This window comes from Lampetra planeri, chromosome 42, assembly GCF_965212315.1.
Source record: "Lampetra planeri chromosome 42, kcLamPlan1.2.h2, whole genome shotgun sequence".
Taxonomy (NCBI): domain Eukaryota; kingdom Metazoa; phylum Chordata; class Hyperoartia; order Petromyzontiformes; family Petromyzontidae; genus Lampetra; species Lampetra planeri.
Window position 1 is genome coordinate 8,859,406 of NC_136148.1, and position 16,739 is coordinate 8,876,144.

General features: G+C 51.2%; 1 protein-coding gene across 2 annotated transcripts in view; it reads left to right on the forward strand.

Moving 5' to 3' along the window:
• Window positions 1–16,739, forward strand: part of LOC144732380 (ran-binding protein 9-like) — a 63,397-nt gene that overhangs the window by 38,230 nt on the left and 8,428 nt on the right. For both annotated transcript variants that reach the window (XM_078613882.1, XM_078613883.1), the window contains 5 exons: window positions 3,029–3,196; window positions 9,232–9,254; window positions 11,589–11,773; window positions 12,859–12,971; window positions 15,285–15,393. In XM_078613882.1, the coding sequence (XP_078470008.1) occupies window positions 3,029–3,196; window positions 9,232–9,254; window positions 11,589–11,773; window positions 12,859–12,971; window positions 15,285–15,393 (598 nt within the window). The remainder of the gene's footprint in view (window positions 1–3,028; window positions 3,197–9,231; window positions 9,255–11,588; window positions 11,774–12,858; window positions 12,972–15,284; window positions 15,394–16,739) is intronic.

The window sequence follows — 16,739 nt, forward strand, 5'->3', positions numbered from 1 at the left end:
GAGGAATCCGATGAGCTATAAAGCTCTTTTCCACAGACGTCCAGTACTATGGTCACTCACGAGCGTCGTACACTGTGGTGTGCTGGCGTCATGGCCCAAATCTTAACTTCAAACTCTTCCTGCTCTCTTCCCCCTCCGTTCCGTGATCGATGCTTTGCACCGGGCTCGTGTTGAGTTGTAATATAAAAGAGATATACATTTCATGTTTAAACTTTATTAATGTGTTGTTGATGCAGACAAGCATTCTTTAGCTCTCTCAGAGTTTTAACAGATGAGTTAACTGGCCTGTCTTGAATTGAGCAAGGTTATAAGAGCTTGGGAAAAGAGCCATGGGAGGGGAAAGACTCCCAAAAATGTTCTGACCGTTGCCACATTTGTTGGAATGATTGGCACATTCCTCGAGTATATTTGCTAATGGGGAAGGCAAGTCCCCAGGCAGGAGATGGGAAGGCGCTCAAATTCAAAAAGCAGGTTCGTGACTCACCGGACTTGCCCGCGGGCAGCAAATGGCCATTCCAGGGGGGTTCCCGTCATCGGTGAAGGTGTAATCTCTGTGTGATCCGCCAATCTCACTGCCCTACACGTTGCTGGGTTATGGGTGTAGCATCGCCACCACACCCAAAGTTTTGCCTTTTTTTGTCCATGTGTTTTATATTAAATACACGAAGAGCCTCAAATTATTCTTACCGGGCTAAGGGAAGGTACAACCAAAACACATTTGGAGTTATTTTACTTATATTAATCCAAGGCAGTGGCAGTTGCAATCCGCTTGTGAAATTTGAAGACGTCCGATTAACGTCTCAACCTTGGCACCCTGCTACAGGTTGGCGTGCAGCTATTACGGGTTTCAACTACCCCTCTGTGCGTCGGGTTCCATTGACGAGCGTGCATAGAGTGGGGCTCCCAGCGTGCACTGCATGCCGTCATGTGGTCGGGATCTTGTTAAGGCTATATGGGGGGGATCTTTGTGTTTGGGATCTTGGGGGTCTCGTGTCATGCGAGGGGGATGCCCGTGCAAGGCCACTGGAGGGCGCTGTAAGCGGTGCGCCTGGAGGTCACAGGTCAAGAGGAAAAGTGAAAAGTTATTTCTGGCTCTAGTTAGTATAGAGCTGGTGGTGTTCATCTCCAGTTTACGGCCCTCAAGCCAGTGGCGGAAATTCCACATTCCAGAGGCGGGGGACGAGGCTATCCATAGGACAGCCGCTGTTTACTTCCCCACACAATGGTACCCCGGGTGACCCCGGGTGGATAATTGGATGTCAACACCCAACCATCCCTCCCGATTATTTAATTTGATGTTAAGTGCCTGATAGGTATGGATCTACCAAAGAAGACGTAATTTTTTTAATTCGTATGAACAGCCTAATCAAGCTTTGCTGCGGCCGTTTCTGTGGAAGTGGTGGTTGTGTGTGTGGTTATAGTGGTTAGCGCAATGTACTTCGACTATTTACTATTATTTACTATTTTATTTTACCAGGTAAGGCCCACTGAGCTGTATAGGTCTTTTTCAGAAGCGACCTGGCCACAAATGATAGCGCAACAAAAGTGGCTTATGTGAAAATTTATAGTAGTCAAATATTCTTAAGACATAGAGTTTAGGAATCGGGTTTGGGGTCAGAGGTTAGGGTTTTGGTTTAGGTTCTAGATTTGAAGCTTTTGTGACTGCAAGGATTCATACTCTTTGGTTTTTTCGGTAAAGTCACGTGACTTTACCGAAAAAACCGAAGAGTAAGTTTTGGTTTAGGGTTAGGGTTTAATTTAGAATGTATGGTTTGTCTTGAGCGATTAACATCCAGAGTTAGAACCCGGTGACCTGAGTTTGATTCCCAATCACGGCCAGCACTAACGCCGGTGGCGATTATCTGAACTGGACCTGGGCCGCCCCGAGATAGACTCAGCTCCACATGAGTGCCTGGTGCGGTGTGTAGTCAACATCGCCACTGGGTGAGACTAAGGTGGCCGAGCGGGCGTGGAGCTGGCCACCCACCACCTTGTGTGCTGTGCTGGCCTTCATAGGCGCTGATGGTATTCGCTCACAGCTCTTGCCCCAACAGTCTGTTCGAGGCTACACGGGGGAATATTTGAAAGGTTTGATGACGAGGGTTGTTGATGGTGGTGATGTTCTTAGCTACAATTATGTCATATTGCCATCACTGTGCACCCCGGCGACCAAAGTTAATTTCCCGCTCGCCATCAAAATCGGTGACAAATATCTGAACTGACCCTGAACTTCCTGTAGGTCAACTCGGCCTTAAATGAGTACCAGGTGTGGTGTGTTAACAGCATTGGGGAGTTGAAGGCAGCCGGGTGTAGTGCCGGCTACCCACCCCCTCGCGCCGTGCTTCCTTAATAGGTGCTCGCTCACAGCACTTGCCCCAACAATTCGTTAGAGGCTATGCTGGGGCATATTTGTCTTTCTATGCACATTCGCTGTGGAAGTGGTGGTACGTGTGTGTGCGTGTCTGTACGCGCTACCACAGCTCGCGTGGTTTAATGCTCCGCTGCGTAGGGCATCCAAAGAGGACGTTTAATATCACGTTTATAACATAATTGGTGATAAAAAAAAATATCCTTAGAGTCGCCCATCGCAAAAATAAAAAAATAACTAATCACAGTCACACCACGTTTCCATTACCACCAGCTTAACGATCAGATGGTGTGTAATGGTGTAGGTGATCCGAGCAAGCGTTAGCCACATTTTCACGGTGGCAAGCACCGTCTCCATCCTCTAACGCCACAATTACTGCGGTTCTGACTGTTGCGGGTAATGGCGCCGTCGTCGCCGTGGCTCCACCATCGGAGTCGCCCCGTACATCGTTGGGGCTGACGCGCCTCGTGGGAGGGTCTGGCGGTGGGGGTTGCCGCTCTCCGTTTTCGCCTGGCGCGACGCCAATCAACCGGCGACCCCTCGCGACGTCCGTAGGGTTGCGCGTCTTGTATCGCGGGCCGAAAGAGCGTATCCTCACAGCGCGTGTGTCCCCCCCCCCGGCTCGGCGTCCCTTCTCCCCCACCCCGTGTCTCCGTGCAGGTTGGGATAAGTACTCGTACGGTTACCACGGCGATGATGGGCACAGCTTCTGCTCGTCAGGCTCGGGGCAGCCGTACGGCCCCACGTTCACGACGGGCGACGTAATCGGCTGCTGCGTCAACCTCGTCAACAACACGGCCTTCTACACGAAGAACGGGCACAGCCTGGGTGGGCACGCACGCACACACGCGCACGCACACACACGCACACACGCGCACGCACGCACACGCACCGTCTGTGGTGATGTGGCCCGCGTGGAAGTGGGGTGTTGCGGGTTTGGTGATTGTGTGGAGGTAGTTTCAGTCTGGTCTACTCGGCTGAAATTGTTTCCAGATATCGTTTTTACACGGTGATGCCTGTTCCTTTAAAGCTATGTTTAGAATGCCATAGTGTCGTACCACCACCCTGTCGCGTTTATTTCCATTTCCGTACCAGGTACCGAAACTGGAAAAATCTTTGTGCCTGCTGTGGTCCGATTCAATCGTGAGATTGTTGTTTCATTGCTGAAGAGAGTTCGTGATTCCGTAACCCATCCCCGAGATTTCAGTAGAATTGTGTAACCGTTGGAGCGTGGATCCCGGTACTTGTGGCGGTGGCGCTAGCGACGCCGGGGTTTGCGCAGCGCGCGACAAACCCCACGACCCCGGTTGGTTTCCCAGCCACGGCTGACGTCCGCGGCAGGTGATGTCTGAACACTTGTCTGGGCACCCCCCCAAACACCCCCTCCCTTCACCAGCTGACACTGCTATGCGTGGACAACGAGGACAACCAGATAACTCCCACTCGAGGATTTCACCCAGTAGTCGATTGAGCGTGCGCAGTAGAAATACAGTCCGTTTACGTGAATGAGTGATGGCTGTTTTGAGGCTCGGTGTGTCATGTGGTGCGTTTGCTTGCGTTTGTGTTGGTGAACTATTTGTCTTTTGTCAACGTGACACTTTTTTTTGCTGATTGGCCGTGTCGGGTGGTGGAGGGTTACGACACATTTATAAATAACGCGATCTAAACCCAAAAACGTTGATTATGAATGGTGTGTTTGTGTTGGTGGTGCGGCGCGTTTGTGTTGGTGGTGTTTGTGTTGGTGGAGCGGTGTGTTGGTGGTGCGTTTGTGTTGGTGGTGCGTTTGTGTTGGTGGGGCGGTGTGTTTGTGTTGGTGGAGCGGTGTGTTTGTGTTGGTGGAGCGGTGTGTTTGTGTTGGTGGTGCGGTGCATTTGTGTTGGTGGTGTTTGTGTTGGTGGAGCGGTGTGTTGGTGGTGCGTTTGTGTTGGTGGTGTGTTTGTGTTGGTGGTGCGGTGTGTTTGTGTTGGTGGTGCGTTTGTGTTGGTGGGGCGGTGTGTTTGTGTTGGTGGTATGTTTGTGTTGGTGGTGCGGTGTGTTTGTGTTGGTGGGGCGGTGTGTTTGTGTTGGTGGTGTGTTTGTGTTGGTGGTGTGTTTGTGTTGGTGGTGTGTTTGTGTTGGTGGTGTGTTTGTGATGGTGGTGTGTTTGTGTTGGTGGTGCGTTTGTGTTGGTGGTGTGTTTGTGTTGGTGGTGCGGTGCATTTGTGTTGGTGGAGCGGTGTGTTGGTGGTGCGGTGCGATTGTGTTGGTGGGGCGGTGTGTTTGGTGGTGTGTTTGTGTTGGTGGTGCGTTTGTGTTGGTGCGGTGCGTTTGTGTTGGTGGTGTGTTTGTGTTGGTGGTGCGGTGCATTTGTGTTGGTGGGGCGGTGTGTTTGTGTTGGTGGTGTGTTTGTGTTTGTGGTGCGGTGCGTTTGTGTTGGTGGTGTGGTGCGTTTGTGTTGGTGGGGCGGTGTGTTTGTGTTGGTGGTGTGTTTGTGTTGGTGGTGTGTTTGTGTTGGTGGGGCGGTGCGTTTGTGTTTGTGGTGCGGTGCGTTTGTGTTGGTGGTGCGGTGCATTTGTGTTGGTGGGGCGGTGTGTTTGTGTTGGTGGTGCGGTGTGTTTGTGTTGGTGGTGCGGTGTGTTTGTGTTGGTGGTGCGGTGTGTTTGTGTTGGTGGTGTGTTTGTGTTGGTGGGGCGGTGTGTTTGTGTTGGTGGTGTGTTTGTGTTGGTGGGGGAGTGTGTTTGTGTTGGTGGTGCGGTGTGTTTGTGTTGGTGGGGCGGTGTGTTTGTGTTGGTGGTGTGTTTGTGTTGGTGGGGGGGGGTGTTTGTGTTGGTGGTGCGGTGTGTTTGTGGTGGTAGAGCGGTGTGTTTGTGTTGGTGTTGTGTTTGTTGGTGGTGTGTTTGTTGGTGGGGCGGTGTGTTTGTGTTGGTGGTGTGTTTGTGTTGGTGGTGTGTTTGTGTTGGTGGGGGGGGTGTGTTTGTGTTGGTGGTGTGTTTGTGTTGGTGGGGGGGGTGTGTTTGTGTTGGTGGTGCTGTGCGTTTGTGTTGGTGGGGCGGTGTGTTTGTGTTGGTGGGGTGGTGTGTTTGTGTTGGTGGTGTGGTGTGTTTGTGTTGGTGGTGCGGTGTGTTGTGTTGGTGGGACGGTGTGTTTGTGTTGGTGAGCGCGGTGTGTTTGTGTTGGTGGTGCGGTGTGTTTGTGTTGGTGGTGTGTTTGTGTTGGTGGTGTGTTTGTGTTGGTGAGCGCGGTGTGTTTGTTTTGGTGGTGCGGTGCGTTTGTGTTGGTGGGGTGTTTGTGTTGGTGGTGTGTTTGTGTTGGTGGGGGGGGTGTGTTTGTGTTGGTGGTGCTGTGCGTTTGTGTTGGTGGGGCGGTGTGTTTGTGTTGGTGGGGTGGTGTGTTTGTGTTGGTGGTGTGGTGTGTTTGTGTTGGTGGTGCGGTGTGTTGTGTTGGTGGGACGGTGTGTTTGTGTTGGTGAGCGCGGTGTGTTTGTGTTGGTGGTGCGGTGTGTTTGTGTTGGTGGTGTGTTTGTGTTGGTGGTGTGTTTGTGTTGGTGGTGTGTTTGTGTTGGTGAGCGCGGTGTGTTTGTTTTGGTGGTGCGGTGCGTTTGTGTTGGTGGGGTGTTTATGTTTGTGTTGGTGGTGCGTTTGTGTTGGTGTGGTGCGTTTGTGTTGGTGGTGTGTTTGTGTTGGTGGTGCGGTGCATTTGTGTTAGTGGGGCGGTGTGTTTGTGTTGGTGGTGCGTTTGTGTTTGTGGTGCGGTGCGTTTGTGTTGGTGGTGCGGTGCGTTTGTGTTGGTGGGGCGGTGTGTTTGTGTTGGTGGTGCGGTGTGTTTGTGTTGGTGGTGCGGTGTGTTTGTGTTGGTGGTGTGTTTGTGTTGGTGGGGCGGTGTGTTTGTGTTGGTGGTGTGTTTGTGTTGGTGGGGGGGTGTGTTTGTGTTGGTGGTGCGGTGTGTTTGTGTTGGTGGGGCAGTGTGTTTGTGTTGGTGGTGTGTTTGTTGGTGGGGCGGTGTGTTTGTGTTGGTGGTGTGTTTGTGTTGGTGGGGCGGTGTGTTTGTGTTGGTGGTGCTGTGCGTTTGTGTTGGTGGGGCGGTGCGTTTGTGTTGGTGGGGCGGTGTGTTTGTGTTGGTGGTGTGGTGTGTTTGTGTTGGTGGTGCGGTGTGTTGTGTTGGTGGGACGGTGTGTTTGTGTTGGTGAGCGCGGTGTGTTTGTATTGGTGGTGCGGTGTGTTTGTGTTGGTGGTGTGTTTGTGTTGGTGGTGTGTTTGTGTTGGTGAGCGCGGTGTGTTTGTATTGGTGGTGCGGTGTGTTTGTGTTGGTGGTGTGTTTGTGTTGGTGGTGTGTTTGTGTTGGTGAGCGCGGTGTGTTTGTGTTGGTGGTGCGGTGCGGTGCGTTTGTGTTGGTGGGGTGTTTATGTTTGTGTTGGTGGTGCGTTTGTGTTGGTGGGGCGGTGCGTTTGTGTTGGTGGGGCGGTGCGTTTGTGTTGGTGGGGCGGTGTGTTTGTGTTGGTGGGGCGGTGTGTTGGTGGGGCAGTGTGTTGGTGGGGCGGTGTGTTGGTGGTGCGGTGTGTTTGTGTTGGTGGGGCGGTGTGTTTGTGTTGGTGGTGCGTCTGTGTTGGTGGTGCGGTGTGTTGGTGTTGGTGATGCGTTTGTATTGGTGTGGTGTCTTTGTTGGTGGAGCGGTGTGTTTGCGTTGGTGGAGCGAGCGGTGTGTTTGTGTTGGTGGTGCAGTGGGTTTGTGTTGGTGGTGGGTTTATGTTGGTGGAGTGGTGCGTTTGTGTTGGTGATGCGTTTGTGTTGGTGGGGCGGTGTGTTTGTGTTGCTGGAGTGAGCAGTGTGTTTGTGGTGTGTGTGTGTTGGTGGAGTGGTATATTTGTGTTTGTGGTGTGTTTGTGTTGGTGGTGTGGTGTGTTTGTGTTGGTGGTGCGGTGTGTTGTGTTGGTGGGACGGTGTGTTTGTGTTGGTGAGTGCGGTGTGTTTGTGTTGGTGGTGCGGTGTGTTTGTGTTGGTGGTGCGGTGTGTTTGTGTTGGTGGTGTGTTTGTGTTGGTGGTGTGTTTGTGTTGGTGAGCGCGGTGTGTTTGTTTTGGTGGTGCGGTGCGTTTGTGTTGGTGGGGTGTTTATGTTTGTGTTGGTGGTGCGTTTGTGTTGGTGCGGTGCGTTTGTGTTGGTGGGGCGGTGTGTTTGTGTTGGTGGTGCAGTGTGTTTGTGTTGGTGGTGCGGTGTGTTTGTGTTGGTGGTGTGTTTGTGTTGGTGGGGCGGTGTGTTTGTGTTGGTGGTGTGTTTGTGTTGGTGGTGCGGTGTGTTTGTGTTGGTGGGGCAGTGTGTTTGTGTTGGTGGTGTGTTTGTTGGTGGTGTGTTTGTTGGTGGTGTGTTTGTTGGTGGGGCGGTGTGTTTGTGTTGGTGGTGTGTTTGTGTTGGTGGGGCGGTGTGTTTGTGTTGGTGGTGCTGTGCGTTTGTGTTGGTGGGGCGGTGTGTTTGTGTTGGTGGGGCGGTGTGTTTGTGTTGGTGGTGTGGTGTGTTTGTGTTGGTGGTGTGGTGTGTTTGTGTTGGTGGTGCGGTGTGTTGTGTTGGTGGGACGGTGTGTTTGTTGGTGAGCGCGGTGTGTTTGTATTGGTGGTGCGGTGTGTTTGTGTTGGTGGTGCGGTGTGTTTGTGTTGGTGGGGTGTTTGTGTTGGTGGTGTGTTTGTGTTGGTGAGCGCGGTGTGTTTGTGTTGGTGGTGCGGTGCGTTTGTGTTGGTGGGGTGTTTATGTTTGTGTTGGTGGTGCGTTTGTGTTGGTGGGGCGGTGTGTTTGTGTTAGTGGGGCGGTGTGTTTGTGTTGGTGGGGCGGTGTGTTTGTGTTGGTGGGGCGGTGTGTTTGTGTTGGTGGGGCGGTGTGTTTGTGTTGGTGGGGCGGTGTGTTGGTGGTGCGGTGTGTTTGTGTTGGTGGTGCGGTGTGTTTGTGTTGGTGGTGCGTCTGTGTTGGTGGTGCGGTGTGTTGGTGTTGGTGATGCGTTTGTATTGGTGTGGTGTCTTTGTTGGTGGAGCGGTGTGTTTGCGTTGGTGGAGCGAGCGGTATGTTTGTGTTGGTGGTGCAGTGGGTTTGTGTTGGTGGTGGGTTTATGTTGGTGGAGTGGTGCGTTTGTGTTGGTGATGCGTTTGTGTTGGTGGGGCGGTGTGTTTGTGTTGCTGGAGTGAGCAGTGTGTTTGTGGTGTGTTTGTGTTGGTGGAGTGGTTTATTTGTGTTTGTGGTGTGTTTGTGTTGGTGTAGCTGTGTCTTTGGTCTAATAGCTGTCTGTTGCAACTCCAGTGGAAATTGCAGTCTTGAGCTTGGTCTGAGCCGCTCTTATCTCTGCTCAGCCTAAAATGAGTCCCTAAAGCAGTGTGCACTGAGAAGACAAAGATGACCAGGTCTGCTTTTGATCCCATCTGCTCCCGTGTGCTATGTCTCACGCGGCACTTGTTCCTACAGTTATTCTGATAAACAGGGATGAAGTGTGTGTTTGTGTCCGTGTGCGCGCATGTGTGTGTCTACGGTGTAGGAGGGCAGTGGAATTCGCACTACGCTATGAACCTGGCAACCCGAGTTTGCTTCCCACTCGTGGCAAACATCACTGATCAATATCTGAACCAATTATGGCTTCCCCTACATCAAATCCACTTGAAATTAGAATCTGGTGTGTTATGTAAACATCAGCACTGGGGAGACAAAGGCGGCCGAGCATGGTGCTAGCCACACCGCCCCTTCGTGTGCGGTGCCAGCCTTCGTAGGTGCCCACTAACAGTACTTGCCCCAACAGCCTGCAAGGGCTATACTGGGAGTCTTTGCTTTTGTGTGTATGTGGTGGATGCTTGTAAGCCATCTGTGCTGACATATATCTTTGTCTTCCATCCACCTTCCTCCCATCCCTTCTGTAGGAATTGCCTTCACAGACCTCCCGGTGAGAAGCGTTGAACCTCGGCACAACTCGTTTAATTTCAGACGCCTCGGTGTGAACAATATAAAAAACAAGTCATTATTGCAAGTGGAGCGTGTTCAGTTCGACTGTAAACTACCGCAGGGTTTGCCACTCGTCTGAATGCGAAAGCCACTCGTAAATTACTCTCCCTATAAAATGTCATCGTCGGTTGAAAACAAGAGCCCTAACCCGGGTAGTTTCCGGCACCATGTATAGATACGGAGCCGGCGATTCCTCAAAGGCCACTACCTAAGTAGTGGAAACACCCCACTGATTGGTCAGTATTTTAAAAAATGTGTAAGTGTTGAGTCGTTGGGGTTAAATGTAATGACGTGTGTATTCGATATACCCTGTGCAGTGCAATGTGCAACTCCACTGTCATGTATGACACTGCTTGCACAACAACGTGTTAGCTCAATTCCCACTTGTACACATCCTACTGGGAAACATTCATCTGCAATCCCCATCGGCTAGTCACACCAAATGTGGTTTAATTTCAGCAATTAAATCGACACCTTTTTACCTTTTTACCTCTCATCGTATTTTTTTACCTTTTTACCTCTCATCGTATTTACCCCAAAGGAGCAAAATAAGTGACAGAAAAGTTGTTGAGGGGACCAGTTTGTCACATGTCCGGAACGTGCTTCTCACGGCGTATCTTGCAAATCCTGTCGGAACGTGACGCGGTTGAAGATCACCAGGCGATGGAAGTGGGGGGGGGGAATTGAAGGCCAGAGGGCTGTGGGGCGGATACTGAATCATGACTTTCCACCGTCAAAGTTGAGGTCCAAACAAAACATGACTCCCATGGAACTTCGGTTAACCTGCCAACATTAACCCCTATTCATGAGAGGTTTTTTTTTTGGCAATTTTTGGAACCGTATGTGAATAGTGCACTGCATCTTTACTTTAGTGGGGAGCGTATTATCAGGATAAAAACTTATCTGCGTTCATAAGTTGGCAGGGCATTGCTCATGGAAGTAATAGGTTTGGAGTGTCGATTTAAACAACAAAAATGCATATTCTTGGGTCTTTCGGTAAAGTCATGTAGATCGGTTCAAAGAAAATAACAAAAAATAACAAAAAAATGAAGACGACCGCTTGTGTTGCGATAGAAACGTAGTTTTTTACTATTTTTGGTTATTTTCTTTGAACCTATCTACGTGACGTTACCGAAAGACCCAAGAATATTAATTCCTGCAGTCACGAAAGCTTTAAGTCAGATTTAACAAAAATGCATATGAACATGTCGGCTTTCGCGACCAATATTATTCACACGTGTTTTTGGGTTAGCTCGTGTAAGTTTCAATGTGTTGTTAAACCGCCACCACCCGACACAGCCAATTAGTAAGGTTTGTCACGTAAACAAAACATACCAATTCGTTTCTTGTACAGCACACCGGTGTGTTGGAGAGTAAAGCCACAACATTTACAATTTTAGTTCCTTGATATTTTGCCGGTAATTACAACTAGGATCATCAGGCGACAGGCAGAGTAATCATCCTGCTGTTTCGGTGTTAAGTAGAGAGATACATGCGGTGTCGTCACTTTTGAGCCAATCAGGTATGAAGGCCAGTGGGGGTGGGGGGGGTTAATGGATGCATATCAATTATTGTAGGAAATGAAAAAAAAAATATCACGACGTTTCGATCGCAACACAAGCAATCGTCACCAGGGGTAATTTATTATTATTTTATTGTTATTATTTGTTCTATCTACGTGACTTTACCGAAAGAACCATAGAATATGAATTCCTACAGTCACGAAGGTTTTAAGTAAAAATTTATTGTAGGAAATTATTGTAGGAAATTGGTATCAACCTTCTCAGCAACTTAATCTGGGTAAATCTTTTAACAAAAAAAATAACATTCATGTTTTTCGTGGCAATACCTGCAAAATCCCAAAAGCCAAGTACTGGCAATCTTCCACAACTTCTTATATTGTTTTGGATCTATTTCTAGTGTCATTCATCACTCACAATTGGTGGACTTGTTTTTTGAAAGGTGAAAATAAAGCTTGGGGGGTATCATCATCTGCTCAGCTGCATACACTGCTTCAGTCATAGCCTGCCAGAGATATTGGGTGGGGAAGCCGAGGGCGGCCTAGGAGTGCCCTGGCTGGCTTGTCCAGCCCAGTTCAGTTCCTGAAGAAGCTCCCAGCCCGTCAAGCGATTAACACGGAGCTATACAGCACCACCACCACCACCACCACGAACACCTGCGCAGTCACCGTACATGTCTCAACCTCCGTCTCTTCTCCATTCCTTCCCTTCTCCCCGCCATCCATGTTCCATCCTGGCTTGCCCGGCCCTTGCAGCCCAACCTGTACCCGACGGTGGGGCTGCAGACGCCGGGCGAGGTGGTGGAGGCGAACTTCGGCTCGCGGCCTTTTGTCTTCGACATCGAGGACTACATGCGGGAGTGGCGGTCGCGCATCACGGCCGCCGTGGAACGCTTCCCCCTCGCGCAGCCGCACGGGACCTGGCAGATGACGCTGCAGACGTACGTCACGCACGTCACGCACGTCACGCACGGACAAGAATCCCGTGTGCGGTCTGCATGGACTGTAGGTACAAATGCTGTTAGCGAGCAAATCGTGAAGGTCGGCACGGCGTGCCGAGGGGGTGGTGTGGCTACTATCAACGCCTGGCCGCCTTTCCCTCCCCAGTGCCTGTATTGGTAGATGCTGACTTGAGGCAACGAATGGGAGGCCCAGGACTGGTTCAGATAATCACCGCTGATGTTATCTGTGAATGGGAATCGAACCCAGGTGGCCAGGTTTGTAGTGTAGTGCACTAACTGCTATACCAGCACTTCAACTTGCACACACTTACACGCACTTATGCGCTCTCCTGCATGCACCGCAGCAATCGTAGACTGGCAGTGGTGCCGAGTGAAGCCGACGTGGTCCTTAAGTGTCCTGGCCAGTTTGTCCAAATCCATTCTGCGCAGGTGGCGATGGGGAGGGAGAGGTGTGTGCGTGGTGCGGTGTGTGCGGTGTGGTGCGCAGCCTGCAAGATGGCGCAGTAGTACCCGCACTGTGCCACAACCGCATGGACCTGGCGTGTACGCCGGTGATGAGCAATGTCTGAACCTGCCCTCGGCCTCCTCCCCTTAGTTGAATCGGCCTCAAATGGGTGTGCCTGGTGCGGTGTATCAACATTTTTCATTGGGAGACGAGTGACATCTGAAACCTATCTCTACCTCCCTTTGCTTGGCTCAACATTAAGCGAGGGCCTAGTGCCGTATTTGAACATTGCCACTGGTCACACGACGGCGGCCAGGTGTGGTGTTGGCGACGGATGATGATGCGCTCTCGGATGATGATTGAAGGAGCATGGAGATCGCAATTTCCCAGTTGTATTGTTTGCCTTGTGCATTTTCAAATGTTCAATGCGAGGTGTAACCTTGGGCGCTTTGAGTTGCCGAGGCATTTAAGCACCACATAAACGCTACTGTTATTATTATTGTGTGGGCTGTGCACGGGCTGTGCGGTCCTGTGGCGCGTGTGCCATTACGCCGTTGGTGTTTCGCCGTGGTGGTGTGGGCGGCGCTCCGTGTGACGGTCGTGCGCTCGCGTGGCACAGCATGATGGCCTCCTACCTGGTGCACCACGGCTACTGCACGACAGCGGAGGCGTTCGCCCGCGCGACCGGGCAGGCCTTCCAAGAGGAGCTCTCCTCCATCAAGAATCGGCAACGTGAGTGCCTCCCAGTGCACAGTGCGCAGCACGGGAAATTGGTGGTGCGTGCGCAGGGCGCGCGTGTGTCTCACATGTAGTGTAGCGGTTAGTGCGCTGCACTACGAACCCGGTCACCTGGGTTCAATTTTTGGTCAAGGCCAACACAAATGACAATTATCTGAACTGCTCATGGGCCTCCCCTAGGTCGGCTCGTCCTCAAATAAGTATCTAGGGCGATGCGTAAACATCGCCTCGAGGGAGACAAAGGTGGCCGGGCGTGCTGCTGGCAAGCCCACACACCCTCATGTAGCGTGCCGGCCTTCATCGGTGCTCGTTAACAGCACTTGCCCAAATAGTCTGTTATGGCTATACGGGGGATCTTGGTCTTTGTTCGTGTCTCATGTTGTATTGAACAGGTAGTGCATCTGCCAGTCATCTCACAGGGTTAACCCATTACACCTGGGTCTGTCCATGACCTCCTGTTAGCAAACCTTCGATACTTCACAATAGGGGGCCATCCATTTTGTAAGTTTGCAAAAATATGTCAAAACTTGACCCCTCTCCTCCTCCCTGTACACACGCATACGCTTGATACGCCCCCCCCCCCCCCCCCCCGTATCCTATGAACGGCCGATATTTAATCCACGCAGAAACGATCAAGGATTAATAATATTAAGGTGTTTAAGCAAACAGATAGTCCGCTGCCGGACTATCTAACTCATTTGAAGGCCAATGTAGACAATACGCAAGTGAACGCATTTGGGTTACCTCCCCCCTCCATGCGTATGTACTAAATGGATGGCCCCTAGCCTCAAAGTGCACCTAGCCTGGCACAAGCGCTGTGGTGATGTCACCACCACTTAGTGGCAAATGGCGGTAGCTTTTGCCTTCTCGAATGCAGCTAGTGCCGTCTGTGTTGTGTGTGTGTGTCATGCGGATCGTTTGTGTTCTTCAACAAAGACTTGGTGCTGCTGCTGTCTACATGAATTGCACGCATTTTATTACAACACTCGTTGGGATAGCACACAGGCGCTATTGATTTCCGACCCCAGCCGTTTTTCTGTGAACCCTGTGACCCCGTGTACCCCAACCTCTGCCGACCTGGGGACCCCGGGCTGGCGTTTCTGCAGGGAGCATGCATTCTGTCCCAGGGTTTATCGGCCACGCTGCTGCCTCGCTCTTTGGACACAGGATGCCAGTCCGCTCGTGCGCGCACACGCACGGTGTATTTTTGTTCGCCTATTAAAAGCAAACGGCCGGGCGGATTATTTTAACGATGCGCGAGTATTCCTCGTTTGAGGTCATGCGGCATGTGTACAGATGAACCTGCGAATTAGCATCCGTGTTTTGCGCGTGTGTGTATATGTGTATGCGTTACGAACCTGCCAACCCGACTTCGATTTCCGCTCACGGCCAACATCGGTGACGATTATCTGAACCGGTCTTGTGCCTCCCCTATGTCGACTCAGCCTCAAATGAGTACCTGGTACGATGCGTAAAAATATCACCACTCGGGAGACAAAGGCGGCTGGGCGTGCTGCTGGCCGCTCACCCCCTCGTGTGCCGTCCTGGCCTTCATAGGTGCTCGCTCACAGCACTTGCCCCAACAGTCTGTTAAGGCTATACGGGAATATCTCTCTTTGTGCATGTGTGTGTGTTAACATTTCACATTCACCAGTTTGCTCTTGGTGGACGTTTGAACAAATGGCATCGTACCCTATAGTCCTTGTATTGTGCGCAATCAGCTGATGATGTCGGTGGCGAGGTCAGGCTTCGGTGGATACCTCGGCACCCTTGAGGCTTGCACAGTGTTCTGGGTGTACAGCCTCAGCATTGTATTTAATCTCGGCATGCAGTGTTTTGCACTGCGTAGCCTTGGAAATACAGCGTCTCATTCACATGAGACAATTTACCTTATTTAATCCGGAAGACACCGTTTGCTCGTTCTTGTTGTTTATATGTATATACTTTGCTTGCGTATTTTAAAATAACAGATTCCTAATCCAAATGTGTCCGTGCTGTGCTCAATTATGGAGAACCCAGGTTCAATTATATTGTTTATTGTTGTAGCTTACTGACCCGCCCCCACTGCTTCATAGCTCATCGGATTTCTCCTTCAGTCTAGATTCTGAATTCCAGCAGACAACTGATCACCAGCATTAGTTGGGCCTTCCAACCGCTGTGTAAGTGGTTGGGCTCACATGTCAGTGGGCCAGATGCAACGAAGCTACGGCCCGGTTACGGCCTGCGGGTGGTCGGTTCTTCGCCCGTAGTCGGCGAGACTAAAGCGGGAGACGTTGGTCTGCGTGCGTGCTTTTGGGTCGCGTGCAGGCATTCAGAAGCTGGTGCTCTGTGGGAGGATGGGAGAGGCCATCGACACGACCCAGCAGTGCTACCCGGGCCTGCTTGACCGCAATCCGGAGCTGCTGTTTCGCCTCAAGTAAGGGGGCACGTTGCGTCTCCACCGCGCCGCCAGCACCCCCGGCCGCGCGCAGGCCAATAACACTCACGCCGCTTGGTTTATCTGCGGTCCCCGAGGGCGGAGACTGTTTTCACGAGCTCTCGGCCTTGGGACGTTTGACTTGTGTCTCGCCGAGCGATTTCCCCGTGCGAGCAGCAAGCGTAGCGGGTTAGCGCGCTGCGCTACGAACTAGGCGACCCGAGTTCGATTCCCTCTCACGGCCACCCACCGCATCGTGTGCCGTACTGATGCCCAGACGAACAGCACTTGCCCCAGCAGTCTATTAAAGGTTACACGGAGGATCTTTGTTTGGCAAGTACATCCGGAGAAAACCCATTCAGAAGTGGCGTTTGCAATATATTCCATGCGGACTGGATTCTGCTGTCTTCACATTAACCCTGCCCTCGTCTTCACCCGATGTCGCTCCAAAACGCCACTCAAACGTCTCACTGGCTTCCCTCCCCACGGAATCGCGAGTGTTTGGTGCGTAATCCATGCCGATGCTGGGAGGTGTCCCCCGGTTGTATAACTTGCTGTGGATGAGAGGCTTTTCTCATACCCGAAGGTGCATTCTGCAGAAAGACAGGAATAAATTAGGATATTGTGTTGAAACGGATTGTACAATTGTGTTGTCAGCCCAATTATTATTATTGTTGTTGTTGGCTGGGTGCTGCAATAATCCATTTCTCATTGTTCTTTGTGCCAGCAGTGTCAACTCATTGCTTAGCATTAGCCTCTTCTGGCCATATGAAAATAATTGTATTTATAGAAGGAGAACCTAATCTTATCAAATGCTTTTCCTTTTGCCATCATTAGTATTATAGGATAGTTGGTGTAAGTCGTAGACTGGTGTTTTGAGTGTAAAACACAATTTTGGAACCAATAATCCTGGTCTCACAGTGGACTCTTCTCTGGTTGGTTAGTGCACTGTCCACCAGGGGTCCATGACGGCTCTCCAGGTGGTCTATGGAATAATGGAAATTCAAGTTGATCCCGAAATATTTTTGCTTCGGGCATTAATTCATATTTCACTAATTTAATTAAGAAAAATTACTTGGGTAAAGTACCCTGATTGCCACCACAGAGGCAACTCTAGAGATCCCGTATAAAGGGTATGTGGCCTATTCTTTCACGTCGGGATACATCTTCCATCACGTTGGAGCTAATTTAGCAACAGCCTTTCATGTGGGCAACACTTCCAGGTGATGTCTGCGTCTGCCAAGAGATCCCCGTAGCCTCAGCAAGCTCCCGCGGCTTTGTAACAACCGGTCCCACGCGGCAACCGCCGTGGCTCCAACCACGTGTGTGTCCCCCCCCCACCTCGC